Source organism: Stylophora pistillata, chromosome 4, assembly GCF_964205215.1.
Source record: "Stylophora pistillata chromosome 4, jaStyPist1.2, whole genome shotgun sequence".
In the NCBI taxonomy this organism is placed as follows: domain Eukaryota; kingdom Metazoa; phylum Cnidaria; class Anthozoa; order Scleractinia; family Pocilloporidae; genus Stylophora; species Stylophora pistillata.
Window position 1 is genome coordinate 27431738 of NC_142522.1, and position 21525 is coordinate 27453262.

The 21525-nt window shown below is 40.8% G+C and overlaps 3 protein-coding genes and 1 long non-coding RNA gene across 6 annotated transcripts; 2 read left to right on the forward strand and 2 right to left on the reverse strand.

The window, feature by feature from the left end:
- Window positions 1-5781: 5781 nt before the first annotated feature.
- LOC111329241 (uncharacterized) lies at window positions 5782-21521 on the reverse strand. Of its 2 annotated transcripts, none has more exons than XM_088756528.1 (7): window positions 21401-21521; window positions 21053-21134; window positions 20031-20185; window positions 6992-7084; window positions 6747-6882; window positions 6343-6429; window positions 5782-5945 (listed from the first exon to the last, which is right to left on the reverse strand). In XM_088756528.1, exons 4-7 carry the CDS (start codon window positions 7049-7051, stop codon window positions 5914-5916), a joined length of 315 nt encoding a protein of 104 aa, XP_088612654.1. In that variant the 5' UTR covers window positions 7052-7084; window positions 20031-20185; window positions 21053-21134; window positions 21401-21521; the 3' UTR covers window positions 5782-5913. The 2 variants fall into 2 exon arrangements, with proteins under 2 accessions (XP_088612654.1, XP_088612653.1); XM_088756527.1 differs by having other exon boundaries at window positions 6666-6882.
- On the forward strand, window positions 9347-13341 carry LOC148733139 (uncharacterized). The gene is made up of 3 exons (XM_088756522.1): window positions 9347-10186; window positions 10684-11390; window positions 11958-13341. The coding sequence occupies exons 1-3, from the start codon at window positions 9793-9795 to the stop codon at window positions 12366-12368; spliced, it is 1512 nt and encodes a 503-aa protein (XP_088612648.1). The 5' UTR covers window positions 9347-9792; the 3' UTR covers window positions 12369-13341.
- LOC148733140 (uncharacterized) lies at window positions 13207-18124 on the reverse strand. 2 transcript variants are annotated; one of them, XM_088756521.1, is made up of 2 exons: window positions 14903-18124; window positions 13207-14329 (listed from the first exon to the last, which is right to left on the reverse strand). In XM_088756521.1, exons 1-2 carry the CDS (start codon window positions 16359-16361, stop codon window positions 13944-13946), a joined length of 1845 nt encoding a protein of 614 aa, XP_088612647.1. In that variant the 5' UTR covers window positions 16362-18124; the 3' UTR covers window positions 13207-13943. The 2 variants fall into 2 exon arrangements, with proteins under 2 accessions (XP_088612647.1, XP_088612646.1); XM_088756520.1 differs by having other exon boundaries at window positions 13207-14404; window positions 14903-18121.
- On the forward strand, window positions 18891-20460 carry LOC148733141 (uncharacterized). The gene is made up of 2 exons (XR_015999848.1): window positions 18891-19149; window positions 19377-20460. It is a non-coding gene; the product is annotated as an uncharacterized LOC148733141 (long non-coding RNA).
- Window positions 21522-21525: the final 4 nt, after the last annotated feature.

Consider the following 21525-nt stretch of genomic DNA (forward strand, 5'->3'; position numbering starts at 1 on the left):
TGGCGCACATGCAGTAGTGTTTATCTGGTTCTTTCTGGAGCATCACTTTATTTTCATCGTCGTAAGTTAGCAAGAACTTGGTGCCATAATTTCCACCCGCTTCAACAATAACAATAACAATATTTGTTTATTTCCACCATTTGCAGATCTCTCTGAATTATTGGTAGGGTCAGATACTACACAAACAAACATACAAATATACGTGTATTTATGTAAGTATACGTGTAATTATATAAATATAAAGATATAGATATAGTATAGTAACAATTGAAGTACAACTGATTGTCGAAAGCTCAAAGTCTTAGTTCTTTGTATATTTAAATTACTACCCAACTTGTTTTCGTGCCAGAGAATCTAGAATCGGATTCTGTGACCCACCAACGTTAATGCATGCGATGGAACCTGACAACATTACTCCACAGGTTTCTCTCCCTTGCTCTTGCCGTACCGGGAAACAACTTTTAGCGTTTTTGCATATCAGGTCTTTCACCTGAGTAGTTTCTTATGATCACAGTAATACTAGTCCACGTCATCATGAGTTATATCTGATTAAAACACGACCTGTTCACAACTGTTCGCCAGGAGTTTGGAGTCAAGCTTTTAATCACCCTTTCGTTGTAATCTTGCTACTCTTCGCGATGTTCTCAGTGCTACTTTTCGAGCGCCTTACTCATGGAGCTCCTGCGCCGCATCGGCGTCACTGCAAGAGTTCTCCGCCGCGCGCTGACAGCAATTTTTTTATGCACCAAGGGACTGCTCGTAGTCCATAGAAAGAATGTTTTTCTTTCTACAGACTTCTTTCATGTTTTTCTTCTGCTAGAGCAACCAGGGGCGCAACAGAAATCGTTTTTCCCATGTTTGTGTGCTGTAACCCGAGCCAGATGAAAACACTTCTGGTTACCCCCAAATGCGTAAAGCATTGTGAGATGCTTAGAAAAGAATAGACTGAGAATTACAAGTTAGGCAGACACTTGAAGGAATACCTTGCTGAAACTTTCGGAACACATTGATTATCAGGGTACCTGAGTCAACTGTTTAGCCCCGAGCCTCGCGCTCTCAGCAACCAAAAAAACCTGGGTATCAAGCAGAGAATCCGTACTTTTAGTCCGCATTCTCTGCTGGATACCTATAGCTTGCTTGAGTAAATCTGTGATCGTATTTCGCTTCTAAACTGATAGAGGCGTCAACTTTTACGCTGTCATGTCATCATCCTATGGCGTGAAAAAGTAATTAAAGGAACAGTATCCGAAAAAGTGTACATGGTCGGTGCTTAAAAATAGTGATGAGACAAAGCACTCGCCCGGAGCGTGTTGCGGTCAATGATACAGTCACGTCGAAGAAACTTAGTCAATGCTTGTGTATATAGTTGACTTCATTAATACTAACAGGCTGCGACGCTTATTTACTACGACATTTAACTAGCAGCCTGAGTGTTTGTTTTCTAATCAATTTTACCCGATTCTTGTTTTCGGATCGGAGACAATAGTCCCCAACCGACGATTTATTTCCGTTACTGCTCCACTGTTGTGTTTAAAATCTTTTACGGCTGACGCTCGGTGTTGTAATTTTGAGCATCATGATACCAGCTATTGGGAATGAACTCGGCGGAATAATACAACGTATATTTCCTTTTGCTGTTAAACGCAGAGCCCACAATGTACATGGCGGCTCTTTCTCACTGATATTTTATGTTGCATTAACAGTTTACACACTGTTCCAGTTTTTCTTTTTAACCATATTCATACATTACTCATAGGATCCTTTGCCACTGGCTTTCAGATGATCTATTTCGGTTCCGGAATCCTCGAGATAGCTGCGAGAGATTTGAGACATTAGAGAAACGATGTGACTGATGCACTGGTGTTGAAAATCTTTTTGCGTTATCTCCGCGGCAACAATAACTAAAATCGTGAATAAACAGGGACCGAGGGTAGTAATTATTGTTTTCAAATCAACCTAGCAGATGTTGAACAAGCTGACAAAGTTCGCGAAGTGGAGAATTATTAGGCGTGCAATGTGTAGTTGAAAAATGCAAAAGACGAGAAAGGGGAAATGAGTTTAAACAGGTGGAGACCACAAACAAGGTTAAACTGTCCAAGAACTTAACAGGGTTCGTACTGTCTTGCACGTCCGTTAATTTCAGAGGAATTTAATACATTTTTAAAAAGTCCTTGAATTTCTATTTTCTTAAATATTCCTTGAGAGGGGTGGAACGTTAACTTTTGCCAAAAATCAACTGTAAACTCTAACGATGTGCGCCAGGGTCGTTTCGGAAATTATCATGTAGCTCGGTAATAGATCTAGTTATGCGTTATTGACCCAGTATGAGGACTAAAACACGAGCCAAGCGTTGATAGCCGAGTGAGAGCTTCACTGCAGGACAAAATGGCTGCGATTCTGGCCAATGCCGAAAACTAAAATGTAAGGAAGGGCTAACAGCCAATCAGCTCATAGAATTCGCTGTATCTTGCACCGCTTGCGAAGCCAGTCAAATGAAAAAGCAAGATATATAATGCACCGGCGTAATAACTCTCCGAGCTATAATCTCTCCTAACTTATTCATCCAAGGTAGTCAAAGTTTAAATGTTATGAAAGGTAGAAAAGAAAGGGTTCCCTTGTCGCGCCTGATTCAGAGCTACAAGTTTGGATGGCCGATGGGAATGGGCGCCTATCCGAGGAAATACGGTATATCGATTACTTGAGGCTGCGCGCGTTGTTTCACCCTTCATATTATCTCATATTGCCCAGTTTGTCGAGAAATCAGTCCTCGTCTTACGCTCACGTCCTACAAAAACGACGTATCGGAAATTTCACGATCTAGCTACGCAAAGAAAAGTCTCAGCTGTTGTTTTGCCTTGTTTTATTTATTTTTTGCAACATTTTGTGTTTTGACGTTCTCTTCCCGTAGCGGTTTGAAGGGTGACTTCTAGCAGTAAATGAAGCTGTTTTTCAAATTTCTATCCAGTCTCAAACGACCATTTTTTCCTGTCGCTCTGCGATAGATAAGTGAAGAACTCAAAAGTCCCAACAACACTTATTATCTTTTAGCTCTCCTTTAGGCGAAAAGAAAATAAGCGCCCTCCCTTCAAAAGGAAAAAAACAATCACAGAATATGAATACAGAAAGGGATTTTAATACCTGAGCGGAACTTAAAGGACCTTATAGGGTACAGAGCATTCAGAGCGACGACACAAAAATTTCTGTTTCTTCTTTAAGAGACGTTCCAGTTTTTGTTGTTTACTGTTACTGCCTGTGTTTACTTGAACTTAAAAATAATGTTCTTCTTAGAGAAAACACTGGAATTAGAAAAAGGCCGCCGCTATAAGCGTCCCGGGCGCTAGTTCGAGCATTCACGATAATCGTATACACGCAAATCTGTATTGAATAAGCCCTTGGAAAGTAAGGTTAATTCCAAACGATATATGCCGTATTCGGATCGTCCGCTCGCACGTTACATCTAACTTTGAAACTACGGCAATATTTCTTAGCTTTCTCATGGAGTATTTAACCAGATATCGTTGCACCACGCATTGATAAGTGAATCATATAGATTTGATATAATAAGATTCTTACTAGGCTCGAAGGCTGAGGAAAATAAAACCAACAAGTGAGCTATTCATCGCTAAACCTCAAGGTGATAAATTTGTTTACTCCGCTCAGCCTAAGAGCTAAAAAAAGAATTTAAGATTTCGAAACTGGCCCATTAACATCTAGATTCAAAACTAAACTTTTGAATCAAGAACTTAATTTGCCTTCTAAACGCAGCCACGTCTTCCTGTGTGTAAGCTGGTCTCCAGGTACGCTACGCCAACTCCTTGACAGTATAGCTTTTGAGAAAATCAGCGAGGTTTTTCAGCAAGTACGCACCGCAGTCAGTATCATTTGTTTGCTGGGGAACAACTGGGTACCTGGAACCCTCAAATAGCAACTCCTGCTGTGAAGAACGCTTAGCACACCACTCGTCTTTCACATATCGTTTCCCTGTCCTTTCGACGTTCAAAACGTGGAATTCTTTCCGCATTTGCGGAGTCCAGAATTGTCATTGACACTCGGAAAAGCCATCCTGATTATCACCAAAATCCAGTGGTCATTGTGGCACACTGGAAAGACCACAAAGTCTTTTTCGAAGATGTTTGTTTTCTTTGTCCAATGCCTTATGGTCATCGGGTTAAAGTTCCTCTCTATTTTCGCGTAAAAACACGAATTAAATACATGTAAATTGTCTCTTTTATCTTCCTCCACCAGTGAGTCGATGGAATGCAAAATAAAAAAGTCCACAGTGTTGTCGTCTAACTTCTTGCCTTCCTCAAGGCGAGACAAGGAAGTACTGAAAATCTCGCACTTTCCGTGAGATGCTGTCCACGAAAACAACTTCACAGTTGGGACAATAGAAACATCGCTCTCTTTGCTTTGAGTTTTTCTGGCTTTCACGATGAGCGCCTCAAATGACAAATCTCTATCGCGTGGCCGCAATGTTGTTTGCTTTTCTACAAAGTGCCTTACATGATCAGCAAGCTCACTTGAAGACGTAATTTGAAAAACCACGGCAGTTCCACTTTCATCAATGAGGCCCTCTGAGTTTCTTGCATGTGAATCTACTAGGTACCACGATGAAGATCCGTTGACGCAACCAATACAGTAGTCCAAGACTCGCAGTACTATGCCGGTCCCTTTCTCACTTTGGCACTTTCTAAAGGCATCTTCTAAAGTAGGAAAACCCTTTTCTAAGTCACTTTCCTTCTTTATAGTCCCGGCCACGATTTCTTTGCTGGCATTGCTAAAAGTATAATTTAGCATCATGACTCTATTTGGAACTTCGTCCAGGGTCAATTTCTGATCATCCTTTGGATTCTTCTTTAAATAGCACAACTGATTGAAGTGAATCTTGTCTCCTAAAAGCAAAACCTCGTCAACATTGGTCGCTTTCCAAGTGTCCACAGCAATCAAATTACTGTAGAAGATGGCCACTAATGCAATCACAGAACACTGCTGCCCCGGATAATGAAATGAATCATGCCAGCCTTGGTGAAAAGTTCCTCGACATGTTAAGTTTGGTGAATGGTTTTGCGAAACCGAATGAAAGCCGCTCTCGTTGGGGGAGTGTTCGTCTGAGTTTTCAGACAGAACTTCGACCATTCTACGAAACTTGCTGCCGTCACACTTCTTGATGTTGCGTTTACGCTTGGTGTTTTGGCTCCCGCCGGTCAAATTAAACGAGGGTATCTGGTAATCTTGTTTTATCACACCGTTTGGATTAGCAGATGGCGATTCTGATGATGACAGAATTGTTCTGGCTGAGTCCGCTGAAGAAAGTTCCTTATTTGAGCACAACGTTGGTGTTTTCGCTGACGGTTTACGCTTGATAGGCGAGGTTTGCAAGGGTGATGCTTGCTTGCGTTTCCTGCTAGATACCTCGAACAGACAGCGTCGAAACTTAAGTTTGGGAGTGTGTGCCTTTATAGTGAGTGATGCCGATGACGGCAACTTATGTTTGGGAGTAACGGTTGAAAACAGCGATTTGCCTATTCTTTTACTGAGGCTGGAAGTCCTGGGTGATTTCTGCGTCTGCGAGGAACTTGTACATGACTTGGAACGGTTCTTTTTACCTTTGCGAACCTTAAAATGCTGCCTCCGAGTTTTCTTGGGCACTCGCACCCTCTTAGCCTTCCGTGCACGTGGCGTCTCGTTTTCGAGCCATTTATGTTCGGTTGTTTTCACCTTGATAATATTTTCCCAATTAGTTTCGTCGTAGTCAAACCTTGGGTGATCACATTTTGACACGAAGCAGCGCTTTTTTTCATTGTAGTCATATGACAGGAAATCTTTACACATGAACGAAGAAAACAGCTCATCCACTATTAAGATCCAGCGCTTGTGGGTTGTACTCCATTCCTTAGTACTAATGCGGTTTGGCTAGCTGCATCCGCGGAAGTAAAAATTCTTTCCTAAAGAACAAAAGCAACAGGGAGTTTTAAAATAAAAATTGCAGACTAATAGTAATAGTTCTAATATAAACTTCAATGGAATCATAGTTTCGTTTTCATCATGTCCTTTTCTCCCATCCGACTCGATTAGCCATGGGATTTTCGGGTGGGGCTTGTAATACAAACTGTTGTGTAAGAGTCTTAGAATCTTAAACAAAAATTAAACCGATGAGTTCTTGGAAGTTAAGGAAGTGTTCGCTTACAACGTGCTGAACCAAAATGTTATTTTTTAAAAGCGGACTGTCTATCTCTCCTGTTGTTCAGTGTTGCGATTCATAGTCGATAATATAGCAATAGGGGCCTATCATCCAAAAACTAATTTGGCATAGGAAAATTTCGTGTTTATTATGCGTCTTACCTGCCTTTGTACATTCTACGGCATTTCTAAAACACAGTCTCAAGAAAAAGAGCTTTTCAGCATACTGATGGGTTAAAATCTGGTCCACTGAAAGAAAGAGAAGACACAACAAAACCCCTCTTTAGTAACAGGAATGCATTGTATCGGGCATCCTCTTATTCGTACGATCGTCCGCTACAAACTAGAATTTTAAATATAACCGGAGTAATGGGGCAATTTAAATTAGTTTACTGTGCTTCAACATACTGGTCATTGAGTACACAGAAACGCTTGCTTTTCTATCGGTGGCACTATGAGCTATTACAATTTTCCTAATTACGTACATGAAGTCGCTTCGCCACTTCCGTCATGGTTTGTTGCCCTGCTGAATATCTGTTTTTGTAGCTTATGAGCAGCCTCAAAACCTTGGTTGCTGTAATGCCGTAATGATCTGAAATTCCGGAGAAGCATGGAGGCATGTTCAACCGTTAAATGACCATAGTCACCAGTGCCAAGGCCCGAACCAAACAGCTCCCTTAAGTAGAACCCCCACTTTTTACACTGTAAAATGAAATTGAAAGAAATAAAGGAAAGAAAAATGAGCACGTTTTACTAACATATCGGTTTGTTGCTGATATAATACTGAAGGGCGGAAAACCAAATAACAAACCTCCAAGTCAAAAATATCGATTTCCTCTTCCATGTCTTCTTCAAAAACTCTTTGCCGCATGATCTTGGCAATCTCACGCCACTTGCAGAAAACCTTAGATGCAAAAAAGGTTAAGAAATAACTTAATTAGCAGTTTAGTGTTAATATAGACATACATTGGTAGTCTGAACGCTTTTCTTCAGAAGGGAAAAGAAAAGTAACTTCACCGCATAATAGCCAGTTAATCTTACAAGATACACGTTTCGCTACCCGACGCAAAAAAGGGTCTTTTCAAAATAACTTTTCTCCTTTCTATGTAGCTTTAGAAGAAATATAGATAGTTTCAGTTTGCGACCACCGACAGGTTACTGACACATTACCGACACGTTACCGACAGTTGGCCAAAACTTTGGCCTGAAACATGACGAAAACTGTCAGCCAACAGTATGTTTTGGGAACTGTTCTTCACTTTTATCGACGTGTGCAAAAGCAGAGCGCGAACGAGTGCCTCCTATCCCCACACTCGCACTTCCTTTTGCCCGCTCTTCCGCATTCGCTCTTACAGCAGTAAATAACAGTGTGAACTGTAACCATTTGCTGCGGTTCGAAGAATAGCAGAAAATTCATGTTTTCACGGTTCACTGAGGTTTTGACAGTTGCTATGGCGACAACAGAGCTGATAGCACGCGCTGGCGCGACTTTCCTAAAGGAAATCATTTTACACTGGCATCGCTGCAGCCTTCGGGTTCTTGTTTAATTTTATTTACTAGTACACTTTTCATTCTGTTCTCATTTTGGTCATTTTGATAACCTTCCTCCCTCAAGTTAGTTGTTAAATGCCTGGCGGAAGGGATCAGGTTTCCTCCGAAAGAAAGGAGTTTTTTCCTGACGGGTAGCAGGCATGCTAGTTTATCGTACAGTTGTTACACGCCTATTTCATGTATCATGTTTGACGTTACAATCAATAAATTGGGTCTGTTGCTCGCCGGAAGCCGGGCTCTATCCGTGTGGAGCTTCTAATCTTGTGCAGCAGCCAGTATCCCCCAATCTTGTGCAGCAGCCAGTAACCTATTTACAAGTGAAAAGTTGTTTTTTATTGTCTGATTGAGCGTCTAGGGTAAACCGGTCCCATTGTTAGCAACAAGTGATACATCCGGCAACGCTGAAATTAAAGCCGTATTTTCTCAACGGGCTATTATCACAAATGACAATTTTTATCACTAGTGACTCCCAAAATAACAAAAGAAACTTGCGTAATTTATTCCGCATATTGTTTCCGGTGTGATTCAAACTTGTGTGGAGACAACACGAGCAAAATTATCACCCATTATTCTGAATATTGCAACCAGCTTTATTTTGTTAACCTAATTCATTAGCTGGATGTCTGAAATGGAATCACTTAAGTTACTTCGGTCTCGAAGGAGCTCTGATAACCGAAAGAAAAAAAAGAAGAAAGAGAGAGTTGAGAATGCAAAAAGAAGACGAAGTCGCAACGCTCGCGCACCAGAAGCCGAGAAGCCTCCAACAAAGCCGGACGAAACTGCTCAGGGAGCTCTTGAGTCCCCAGCTAACACACAGCAGAATACAAATGAAACAAAATGATTAAGAGAAACAGCTGAGCGCTATCACAAACACGCACTTCATTTCTTCGGTAAGTGGCGGGAAGCAGAGACGGAAAGTTTACGAGTAATAGAGGAGAGCAACCTAAAAATGACGGAGACCGAAATTGGTCGAGGGTCTTTTGGAGCTTGCTTCTTAGCAAAGTACGGCTCACGGACGGCAAGTAAACACGAGGCGAGAATGACCGCAAGACTAAGCCACCCAAACACCGTCTGCTTTATGGGTATAGTCAAAAGGCAAAGCAGAATTGGGTTGTGTCCTGGTGTACCGGTTAACGAAAATGTGTCCTGGTGTGCCCGTTAACCAAAATATGTCTTGGCGTGCTGGTTATCGAAAATTGCGTGACATCGGCCGATCGCGGAATGATAGCGTGACAGCTAGTTAGTTTCATGAATAATAAATGCTGGAAGGGGTAATTGGGCCAGTCGGGTCATTTGGGCCAGCGGGGTCATTTGGGTCATTTAGGCCAGTTGGGTCATTTGGGCCAATTGGGTCATTTGGGCCGGTTGGGCCATTTGGGCTGGTTGGGTCATTTAGGCCAGTTGGCTCATTTGGGCCGGTTGGGTCATTTGGGCCGGTTGGGTCATTTGGGCTGGTTGGGTCATGTGGGCCAGTTGGGTCATTTGGGCCAGTTGGGTCATTTGGGCCGGTTGGGTCATTTGGGCCGGTTGGGTCATTTGGGCCGGTTGGGTCATGTGGGCCAGTTGGGTCTTTTGGGCCAGTTGGGTCATTTGGGCCGGCTGGGTCATTTGGGCCAGTTGGGTCATTTGGGCCGCTTGGGTCATTTGGGCCGGTTGGGTCATTTGGGCCGGTTGGGTCATTTGGGCCGGTTGGGTCATGTGGGCCAGTTGGGTCTTTTGGGCCAGTTGGGTCATTTGGGCCGGCTGGGTCATTTGGGCCAGTTGGGTCATTTGGGCCAGTTGGCCTATTTAAATCAGTGGGTTGTCAGTTAGCTATTAAACCGGGTGAATTTTTCGCAGTCAGTGTAACAATTGGACCAGTTGGGTTATCTGGGCCAGTTGGGTTAATTGGGCCAGTTGGGTCATTTGGGTGAATAATATTTTTCCGTCGCTTTCCCGCCACAATCGCCAAAATACAACTGCTGACGCAGGCGCCTGTTAAATCAATCTAGATTTTCCCGCCATCAAAGGAAGCTGGTTATAGGTACAAAGATAGATTTATTGATCCTCGGTATTAATATCATGGACACTCAAAGTAATGTACCATCGACTACGGATCTGCAATCTCAGCTAAGCCAAATTATTCTTCCAATCGACGAAGTTGTGCCTCAACGCCTTCGTCAATGGCTGTCTGCGTTCGCTTGCAGCAATGGCACCACAAGCGAGATGCTTCTCTGTTCAACTTTGGTGTCGACGAGCTCTTTGCTCGGCCAAACAACTTTAAAGCTGTTTGGTTCCTACGAGGAGAAAGCAAATCTCCATCTCATCGCTACTGCCCCTTCTGGAACGGGAAAAACACCAGCGTGCCAGAAGGGATGCGTGGAGCCAATTGTGGGCCATGTTGAGGAGAAAATTCAGACCAGCATCGTAATAGATGAAACATCATCAAGCGGCCTATTCAACCATTTCCTGGGAGGTTAGTATTTTTAGACATCCATTATTATCTTTTGTGTGCAGTAAGTTCATGTTATGATACTTAATGTACAAAGAATAGTGTAGAGGATATTCAAACCACTGCTAAGGTGTTAAGGGTTAAATGTTCTTTTCAAGGACCTCTGAACTTGTGCCCTCCATCCCCAGGAGTTGGGTGAGGGGCTCAGATGTAGGTACATAACATGCAATATTTTTGTTCCATTTCTTGATGTGTACTCCTTTGTGTCTTAAAAATATTGGCATTTTCTCTGAAAATGCCCTAGGCAAGAATAAACATCTGCAATTTACACTCCAAAGCAAGGCGATGAGCATCCCTGTCTGTTTTGTGTGGGGTCTTTCTGGGCCCCTTCACTCTGCAATCGAGGGTAAGTGGGTAGAATGGGTAATATTCGAAATTAATTTTAGTTCAAATTGACTTTCAGTTGTCCGGTGAAACATATATTAATTGTAATAGAAACAATTTGGTACATTTTATTGCAGCATCTACAGTGCCAATCCTTTGTGTGGATGAGGCATACTCTCTCCTGCAAAGACTAACACATCAAGGAAAGTCAATATCACAGACGAGCCTCTCAATGGAACGCCTGTGTAAATGTTACGATGGAGATTTTTGGTATGTTCTAAAAGGAACAAAAGGCAAGCGGGTTGGTGTTACTTCAGCTAAACTAGCCCTCCTTGCTTTCACCACCCCTCAGCAGTTCCTAGAGTCAGTTTGGCCAAAAATTGTGGCCTCAAAAAATGGGCTGGCAGAGAGGCTGCTCTTTTTTTATCAAAGGAGATCGGAACATCTAGACCTGGAAGCTATGGCAGAGAACTCTGACTCCCTTGACGAGTTTTCTGTTAAATCTCTTGGCGATGTATTTGAAAAGATATATGTGGAACATAATACAACACCAGCACTGAAGTACACACTGACTGCTACTGCCAAGGAGCTTTTCTTTAAGTTCAGTAAGCCCAACGAAGATGACAGCCAGGGTGCAGTTGCTAATTCAATTATTTCTTCAGGTTCGAAGAAATATAAAAACACTCTACGTGTGGCCTTGAATATGCATGTCCTCTACCACCGGCTTACCAAAGCACTTGCCTTGGAATCGGGGACAACGCCCACAGCTATAACAGCAGAGACCATGCAAATGGCAATAACTTTCACTGATACTCTTGAAACCATGAAGGGAATCTCAGAGCTGGTGAGTTCAATAAAATACTAATTATATTAATGATGAAACTAATAATAATAATAATAAATATTATTATTATTATTATAATGATCTATTATGGCGACCCACATGTTCATGCAGCTGGAAAGGAAATGACTATATATTAACCTTAATTTACATCTGTATATTTTACATTAATTCTGATGATTAGCAGTGTAAGACCTACCTAGCATTCCAAACCAAAAGATTAAATGAGAGAAAGTGCTGTTTGGTTAAGAGCTTATTTAGTTAATTTTTAACAGCTAGTTCATTGTAGCCATTTCAGCAGGTTAGAAATGATTATGGAAAAGCACTTCAACGCACTTTTTTTGAGGGTGGTAAAAAAAACTGTGTACATTCTATAAATGTTGTGGTACAAATTTGTTTTTGGTTGATTCATTTATAGGTCAGTTCGAATTTTTATTCCAAACTGGTCAAAAAAACAATTAAACCACAAGATACATGGTTTGAATTACTCGCTCAATATTCTGTAGACTGCTGGTGACATGGAAACTCAAAGGTTTAGTTTAATTGGAGCTAAATGGATTTGTTTTACAGTCTTGCCGTCTGCAGAAGTCCCCAGCAGGACTCAAAGTGGGGGTGTTATGTGAAGACATACAAAAAAGAATTCTGTGCCTGCCTGGTCCTTTTGTTAGTGTGAGGAGAGTAGTGCGGAGCTATTCTTCTACAAGAAGACCCAGCAGCAAAGCAGCCCAGGAAGCCATGGCAGCCTTACAGGCTGCTACAATTGGCTCTGTTATGAAGGTAAATAAGCTGGTGGTCTTCTTCAAAATGCTTCCAATAGTTGCAAACTCAAATGCAGTTGCTGCATGTGGTGTAACACCAGAAGAATACCATCAGGCATTCCTCACAAAAGACAAGAAGATAACAGAGGACATGCTAGAGACTGTTATGAATGCTCATCCACAAAAGGATGAGATTGTAGCTTTCTTGCAGGCAACAGAATAGTACCTTTTAATTAATATTGTGCTGCTCATCACAATGGTAAAGATGGGACATCTAAATCATTAGGGAGACTTAGCACTGCTTTTACACGAAACAGCAACCATCAGCTTACCCTTTCACTTTTCACGTAAAATAGTGTTAGCATAACTGCTTAAGCTTCATACAAGCTCAAGTCACTTTGGGTTTACATGAATTCTTGCAGCTTTCTGCTGATGAAAAGCATGGCATTTCAAGGGTTTCAAATATGAAGTACTTCATTTACTTGTGTGACTTCTGCTCTGTGAGAGGAAAAGGAAGAAATCCCCATATACTCAACAAATGCAAAACAGCTACATCATTTACAGACACTGCAAAGCCCATCCAACAAACAAAAAAAAAAATGGCTGGAAAATCATGGTCACTCTTTTCTGGTAAACCAAGTGCTAAATCTCACTATTGTGTTATTGTTGTCTCCAGACTGTAACAGATGTACATAAAATTATTAATAAATTGGATACATAATTGATTTTTTTACAGAGGTGTATTGACATTAATCACAAATTGAAACCCAATTAATATTGTAGAGAAAGATAGTTTATAACAATTTATGTTGATCATGTTCTATCTAAATTTTATTTGTTATATTTTGATGTCATATTTCAAAAACTGATCATCCAAAGAAAATAATGACAAAACTGAATTAATGAAAGTGATTTCATCATAAAGAAGAATTTGGATTGCAATAGATGTGCATAACATTATTAATAACAAATTGCATAGATACAATCTATTTTTTGCAGAGGTGTGTTGGAAATATTTCTTGAAATACAAATTTAAACCCAATTAATATTGTAGAATTACATAGTTGTAAGAATTTCTTTTATTCAGGTACCTTTCATATTTCATGGAATTAATATATTTCAAAGTGATATTTCAAAACTGAACACCCAAGTAATAACATAACTGAATTAACAATAAAAGTTCCTGTTCATTTAAATCATGTGCAGATTGTTATGTATACTATAACTATTACCTGGATCATGCTGGGGGCTGGGAATGGGGGGGGAGGGGGAGATGTTGAAGTTTCTATTTGACCAGCAAGTAATACTCTATGTCGAATTGTTGTTAATGCTCTAATTGTTATTAATGCTCTAATTGTTATTAATACTGGTTCCCTGCCAATTAGTTAAAAAAACAAATTGACTTGGCTGACATTAGGTGGTGGTTACAGTATTCCAAACGGTCTCTCCCATCAGAACCAGTTCAGTTCAACCTGCTTTTTGTAAAGGGCTTCAAAGCCTTTAGCCACTTTCTTAATGCTTTGGAGTTTCCCATCTATTTGATTGGCTTTCTTTGGTTGCAGGGGACTGCCAATACTTTTTGAAATGTCATAAAGTCTGGAGTAGTATTCATGTACTTTTAAAGGTTCAATGCTTAAACCTTTCAAAGATGCAAAGTTCACAAGACAGTCTAATGTAAGACTTTCAATCTCAGACCATCCAAATACTGGAGTTAAACCTTGTTTCATAAGGTAATCCAGACTGGAGGTGCTCCCTTTGACCTCTTGTAGTTTTTGCTTGGGTCGGTATCTTGAAGTTGTCACATGTGTGTATGCCTGTTTGGCAGCCTGGGAGCTGCCATAAGGATTTCCACAATCAACACATTTACATCGATGGGAGCAACCAGCTGTTGTAGAGTAGCACTTACACCGGCTCTTGTTACCATTTGGTGCTTGAAAGCAGAATTTTCTTCCATCTTTTTTGGCAGAACCACGACCACATGAGCAGTGCTCAGGCACCTGTTCCTTTGGAGAAGCATTGCTACACATACTCGTAGAACTAACATGGGTGGGATTTCTTCAAACACATTCTCCAAAGATACCACAGTGTGATATAATTCTGGTTGACCATTACTATATCCCAGAAAAATGGCATTTGTAGCTGTGCAAGGCAAAAGTGGGGAAACTGGTACCACTGGCATGTGGTCTAGTGATGTAAAGATGACAATGTTTAGTCTCAGAATCTGGGATAGTGCAATTCCTATGACATTCCCCAACTCATCTAAAAAAGAATGAAAGTTTAAGACAGGCTTTTTGGTGTGCTTAGCAGTGCACAATTGGTCCTTATGGAGTAAAGAAAAGGTTAACATGTTTTCCTATACATAGAAGTTACATATTTAATAAATCCAAAAATATTGGAAATAATTTGTTTTCTTGAAAAAATGCTCCTAAGTCATCTATGAACAGAAGGTGCAGGAGTGTTTGCAATGGTAAAATAATGTCAAAATGTCTAGTTTCAAAGAAGATGCACACCTCCCAGATAGAAGTAATTGTTCTAACACACCTCCACTCATTTGAAAACACCAATTAAGCTTTGATAATTTCTTTAAATTTTGTTTTATTTCAGGAAAGCTATTATTCTTTAATTTTATCAAAACTGTCCGATTTAGGAGGAATTTGAATAGCTCCAAATCATCCAAATAATCCTTAATTTGACTATTTTTTCTAAATTGGACAGCATGTAGTCCTGTTACACATAAAAATTGGTGTGATCACTTACTTGAAAAGTATCCACACTCCCTGAATTTGTTTATCTCATCATCAAAATGCTTATCAGGTGACAGAAGGGCATGCTTGTACCTTCCAGCATTGTTTAGCCACTCATTGACTACAAGATCCCGCAATTCTTGGACAATCTTGATGTAACCACTGTCTCCCAGTGAAATTCCAAGGAAGACCAAGTGCTTTTGAAGAGAAGGTGATGATGCTGACATTTCTTTCAGCTGGCGAATAACACTGAGAAAAATGCTATCTGCTGGACAATCGTACTCGGCGGTGGCTAGTTGTAGGCTGTACCCCAATAGATTCTTGTTTAGCCGTTCAGAGTGTTCAGCAACTTTCTCTGTGTTGAATGTGGAGTTACTGAACAGAAGTAAGCTGCAGGGCATCAAGTAAAGTAGCTTGGAACTCAACCTGGGATTTTTACATCGTGAACGCAGCTGATTATAAAGAACAGACAAGTTCACAGCCTGGCAAAAAATGTAGTTAAGCTCAGTGTCACTGAGCCTGTCCTTGCTTGTGTCAAGATTTTCATAAGTGCTGTTAACAGACATTTCAAGCAAATTACTCTGCATGACTTCAGGATCATACTCCTTGGGTACACTAGCATTCTCAGGATCACTTGACTGTGGGATTATGCCAAACCTTTCAGCTGTGGGTTCAAAGCCTTGTTCTTCTAATGCCGCTCTGTAGGATAGGATAGGCCTTACACAACCTGATGGTAATTCTGATGCACCTCTCCTCTCATTCCAGAGGTAAAAGAAGGTTGCCAGTAACGCCTCAGCCAATTCACAACCCAGCCTTGATCGGGCTATCACAGCCCTCAAATTTTTGTGTAGATTTTCATTTCTTGTGGAGCTACCCCCTTGAGAAATCTTTGACAAACAGCCTCTTTCGATGTGAACCTTCAAATTTTCAATTTCATGCAAAACATTTTCATTCAAAACAGTCTCACCATTGTCATAATTTACATCTTTCCATCTCTCTGTAAGATGTTCAAGATTACTCATTATTGTATGCTCATCTGGTGTATCCATCTCTCTATTTTCACCTTGGTCTGCATCAGCTCGGAATATCATCTTAAAGTCATCTATGAAAGATGAGGACAAGTACTGCCGTTTGCCCTTGGGCACTTTTGTGGTGACTCTTTGAATGGCATGAAACAAGTCAAGCTTGACAGACACGTGTGGGAAAATCTGCTGTAATTTGCTTCGAACCTTGCAGCAATTGTCCACAAAAATTGTGTCACAGGATGCTTTCTGTTTATCAAATCTATGCTTCAAATTCTTTAAAATGTCCTCTACCTTGCTTATTGCAGTACCCTTTGTCAGTTTGTAGGTGAGTACCTGGCCAATTTCATTCATAACGATATAGAGGGAATCAAATTGCGTAGACCAAGATCCATTTGGGAGCATGCAACCAATGTTTGCAGCAACTTTGAATGTGTGGTCAGCACTCATCCATTCAGCAGTTTTCTCACTTATGTTTTGCCGAAAAAATTGATGGTTCTCTTTAAAAATATACAGAAAGCACTGATGAACTGTGTCTGTGCTTGGTGTTGGCCTCCATACATCAAAAGATGGGAATTTTGGAAGTTTGCCTTTGTCTACGGACTTATTTTGCTCCAGATATGTAGAGATGTGTCTGGCATACCTACACTGTCTTTCCGCAAAGTTTTCCAGGTATCTTTGCGCTAGAAACAGTTCAATTTCATTAAATGGGTGTCCACTTGAAGCCAATGCAAACACTAAAGAGCAAAGGTCAGGAGTAAATTCTAACTTATGGCCAAGATGAAATTTAATATCACCTGATGGTATATTCTCTAGTAGTCTGGGGTCATGACCGGCGATTTCGTGTCCTTAAGTGCATCGATACACAGGGCTCGCTAGCAACACGGGGCCATTTACACAATAAATTTGGCGAGGCAAATCTCGCTCACTCGTCCCATCTTTCCACTTACAGGGAGTAAGGATAGTATTCTGATGGCCATGCTCATAATGGGGGCATGTGAATCCAGTCTTGAAACAATGCTGCTGCTGCTTCAATGGATCCCAAATGATGATTCTAGGAAGCACATAGTCGCTAACGTTAGGAGGACTGCGAAAGTCTGGGTTTAACTGCTGCCCTGGCTCAATAATCGCAGGTCCATCCAACTTTTCGCCCCGAAGTAGACGATCTTCGTATTTTTTTACATTGTGCTGAACATAACTCAGAAATTCCTGATTTATCTTCATTCTTCAAATAACCCAACTGGCCCAGATGACCCAACTGGCCCAATTGTTACACTGACTGCGAAAAATTCACCCGGTTTAATAGCTAACTGGCCACCCACTGATTTAAATAGCCCAACTGGCCCAAATGACACCGCGGAAATACGTTTTTTAGGGGACGATACAGTATTTTACTGGTCAGCGGACACCTCAACGAAACCATGACATGCCGATAACTTTTACAAAGTTTTACGCCGTGAGTCAAATCGACAACGTAAAAAAAAAAAGGCCGATGTTTTCATCGAATTAGTCCACAAACACATGGAAGCACTTGGCAGCCTACTGTTGATGACCACTGACCACTGTGACGTCACAAAAACGTATTTCCGCGGTGTCGGCCCAAATGACCCAACTGGCCCAAATGACCCAGCCGGCCCAAATGACCCAACTGGCCCAAATGACCCAACTGGCCCACATGACCCAACCGGCCCAAATGACCCAACCGGCCCAAATGACCCAACCGGCCCAAATGACCCAAGCGGCCCAAATGAGCCAACTGGCCTAAATGACCCAACCGGCCCAAATGACCCAACCGGCCCAAATGACCCAATTGGCCCAAATGACCCAACTGGCCTAAATGACCCAAATGACCCCGCTGGCCCAAATGACCCGACTGGCCCAATTACCCCTTCCAGCATTTATTATTCATGAAACTAACTAGCTGTCACGCTATCATTCCGCGATCGGCCGATGTCACGCAATTTTCGATAACCAGCACGCCAAGACATATTTTGGTTAACGGGCACACCAGGACACATTTTCGTTAACCGGTACACCAGGACACAACCCAGAATTGATATCGAGACCAATTTTTACAACGTCAATGGAGAGCGTATGCATCTTGGCGATATCCCCGTTGAAAATACCAGCATCAACTGGACTCGCCTTTTAAGCGGTCTGTGTCGCGGAATACACTTGTACGACAAAGTAAAGATCCTTCACAATGACATTAAGTCAAACAACGTCGTTCTGGATGGACATAGCTTGGCAGAGGCAGAAGCTGTGCTGGTGGACTTTGGGAAAGCTAGGGACCAAAGCAGCCCTAAATCATACCAAAAGCCCGCAGACACAAAGAGATTTAAGCACCTTGCACCTGAGCTAGGACAACTGAACGGCAAACAGAGCAAGAAAACGGACATTTATTCATTAGAATTCCTAGTGAGAGAGTTGAAATACAAGTTTGTAATCTTCCCGAAGATCTTCTTTAATCTTTATCGATCATGTCTTCGCTGTAATTCTTCGCAGAGACCAACAATTAATGAACTGTGCGAGCAGTTGGAGTGCGCGAACAATTGATTGTTCAACTCTTACTTCATTTCCGATGTGAAGAAAACAGTTCCAGTTAGGACAAAAAATCGTGAATACCACAAAGACGCAGTGGCTTAAAACCAGCTCTCTGTGTCAAGAAATTAACTATAATATGAGGCGCAGTATTATTAAAGAGTTATTGTTCGTGATAAATGGCTTGTTGTTTAAAATTTAATTGTACCAGGTATTAAAAATTGGTATTCATATTGTTTAATTATCTGCCATCAATACTAAAAGTCACAAGTACACAAGAAGCCTAAATCCTCATTTGGAGCAGACAGACTAGAGCACGGATATCGTCTTTCTTAATGACTAATTCTAAATATGTGATCAATTGACAATTGTTTGTTGTCATAGCTACCGAGAAAACAGCACGTGCGTGTCAGTCTTAACAATCGGTTGCCACTTTATTGTCCTGTCATGGCGTTCACGATCAGTTGCCGTAGGTGCAACAAGCGATTTAAGACGGGATATTCCGCGAGGAAGCATCACGAATATAGCCACGCTCCGCATCCCTATCAAAGTGGAATATTCAGCGACTCGCAAGGACAAGCGCTCGTGAACCAGCCAAATGCTAAACAATTGGGGAAGGAAGAGCTGCCTCACTATAAATTGTGGCTGGCACTAGTAGCTGACCAAATTATTGGATCCTTGACTCCAAGCGTTAAAGGTGAGAATTTGAATTGATGGAGATTCTAAGTCCCGTAAAATATGCATACGGCACTACTGTCTAAAGTAGAACTGACAAAGAAGTAAACAAGCAAACGCTTACGCGAAATCGTTCATTTACCAAGCGTTTCGCCGGTTACCGCACCAGCATAAATTTCTTGTATAGTAGTCAAATAAAAGTGTCTGATTGGTGTAACCTCCATTCTTTTCGTCTTTTTATTATTTTAGCTGGATGACAACAGTTACATGACGTCCACGTGAAAAAGATTCATTTCGAACATCTACTTTTTACCCTCGGCAGTCCCCCTTGTAAAGCATTACAAGCAGCCCATACATCATGAAAGTACCCGCAAGTTTTCCTACAGAATGTATGATTTGGAAGCGGTTTTGAATGCACTAGCGTACCAAGAGATTGTTAGACCGAAGACGTCGGCAGCGTTTAGGCATGGTGTGGAAGTAAACTTTCAACGCTTCACAAGTACAGAGGAAGCAGTCGAGGCAGCCAAACAAAGGGCGTTTTCGCGCTTCACGACGCGAGTTAAAGGTGAGCAACAAACACCAACAAGCCGTTCTGAAATTATTATAACTGCTGGAGAGGGTAGAGCAACCAGAGAAGTAGAACTAATTTGGTGGCCCGACGTGTTTCGAAAATGTAGAGACTACGGAAAATTGACAGTACGATCTTTTGTATCAAAAACAATTTTTAAATGTTAATTTTCATCATGTCAGCGAACATAAAGAAGGAACCTAGGACAGGTCACTGTTAAAAAAAAGACCTACTTATTAAAAAGACCTTCTACAGTTACAGTTTATTGTAGTAAGTGCAAGGCACTCAATTAGTTTGATACTTAGCCCTACTAGCAAGTAAATCTAATGACTTACATTTCGATAGGCATCTAGTTGATACTCAGCAACATAATTCTGAACATCTTCTGGGTACTTTTCGCCTTTCTGAAGGATGGTTAGCTTTGAAACTACTTCCTGTTGCTTTCTAATCCAAAATGCCAGCTTCGCATCTATTTCCTGCCTTAGGAGAACTAATGATAACAGTTCTCGTTAAAAGAGCATAATCAAAATTTATAGAGTAGATTTCCAGTAAACCCCGTCGTTTGCATTAAAATGCTACTAAGTTTGGTCACATCTCCGTTTGTTTTACAAAGACTAACATTCTTACAGGTTTATCTTAAGTAAATTGCAAATTGAAGGGGGAGTTAATTTTTAAGTGTATTAAATTTGGCATAAAATAAATGAAACGTTAGAATCTAACACTCAATGTATGGTTTTATAAAATATACCAGTTTCAGAAAAAGGTACAACTGAGCCTTATTTTTTGGATGCACACTCAATTATGTCTGTTACTCGAATGAAACGTTCGAGTATATGGTGTTTGATATACAAATAACAATTGCCATACTGGCTGATCCACAATCAATTATCCCTTGACAGACACCTCTATAAGATGGATTCCTCCCTTAACCAGACACCAAGAGTAAGCCCCTGCAGCTATTTAGTCATAATTCTTTTTTTATGGTTTGACTTTCTAAGACACACGCCTTGGTAAGATGAATATTTAGTGCTGGTCCCAGCAGTTTCCATTTAAGAGAGTTCACTGAATACACAAATTTGCAAATTCAGTGATATAAAGCCCTTGAAATGTTTAACAAGCAGATTTAAAACTCACCAGATACATTTATGAGACACAGTACATGTAAAGAATAGTAAATAGGTACTCCCCCACTTGACAATAATTATTAAAAACAGAAAAAGGTAAAAGTACTCATGATTGCATCCTCAATGTCCAACAATAACGAAACATTTACTTTGACCAGTCATTGATCATGAATAGTTTAAACACACCATATGAAAAAGCAATGCTCACTAATGGACAATCAGTAAATCTTTACCTGTATCACCAATGCCAATTATGTTTGAGTGGGTTCCCCAGTCTCTCAAAAATGTTCCAGAATTTTTCAGATTAGTGTAGTGCTAACAAAAAATAGAATATTATGGATAATATTATTGTATTAATAATGTTATTACATATTATTATTAGCAACTAATAACTAAGTATGTTATTGTGTAATGTAAGTAGCACCTTTGTTATTGAGTATTATTATTATCCTTATTATTATTATTATTGATATTATTACATACGTCATTAATTGGACAATCAAAGAAAACCAAAACGTAGCAGTTTTTGGTGTGTTCCCTGCAGATACAGAGAAACAACATTCATACTCAAGATGATTTACCTATGAAACTCCAAGAATTTCTTCATGTTATATATCCCAGAAGCGCTCAGGCATTACTCTGAATGCCAGGACTTCAGCATGGGTGAACCAGAAAGGATATTCAACACTTTCCTAAATCAACCTGT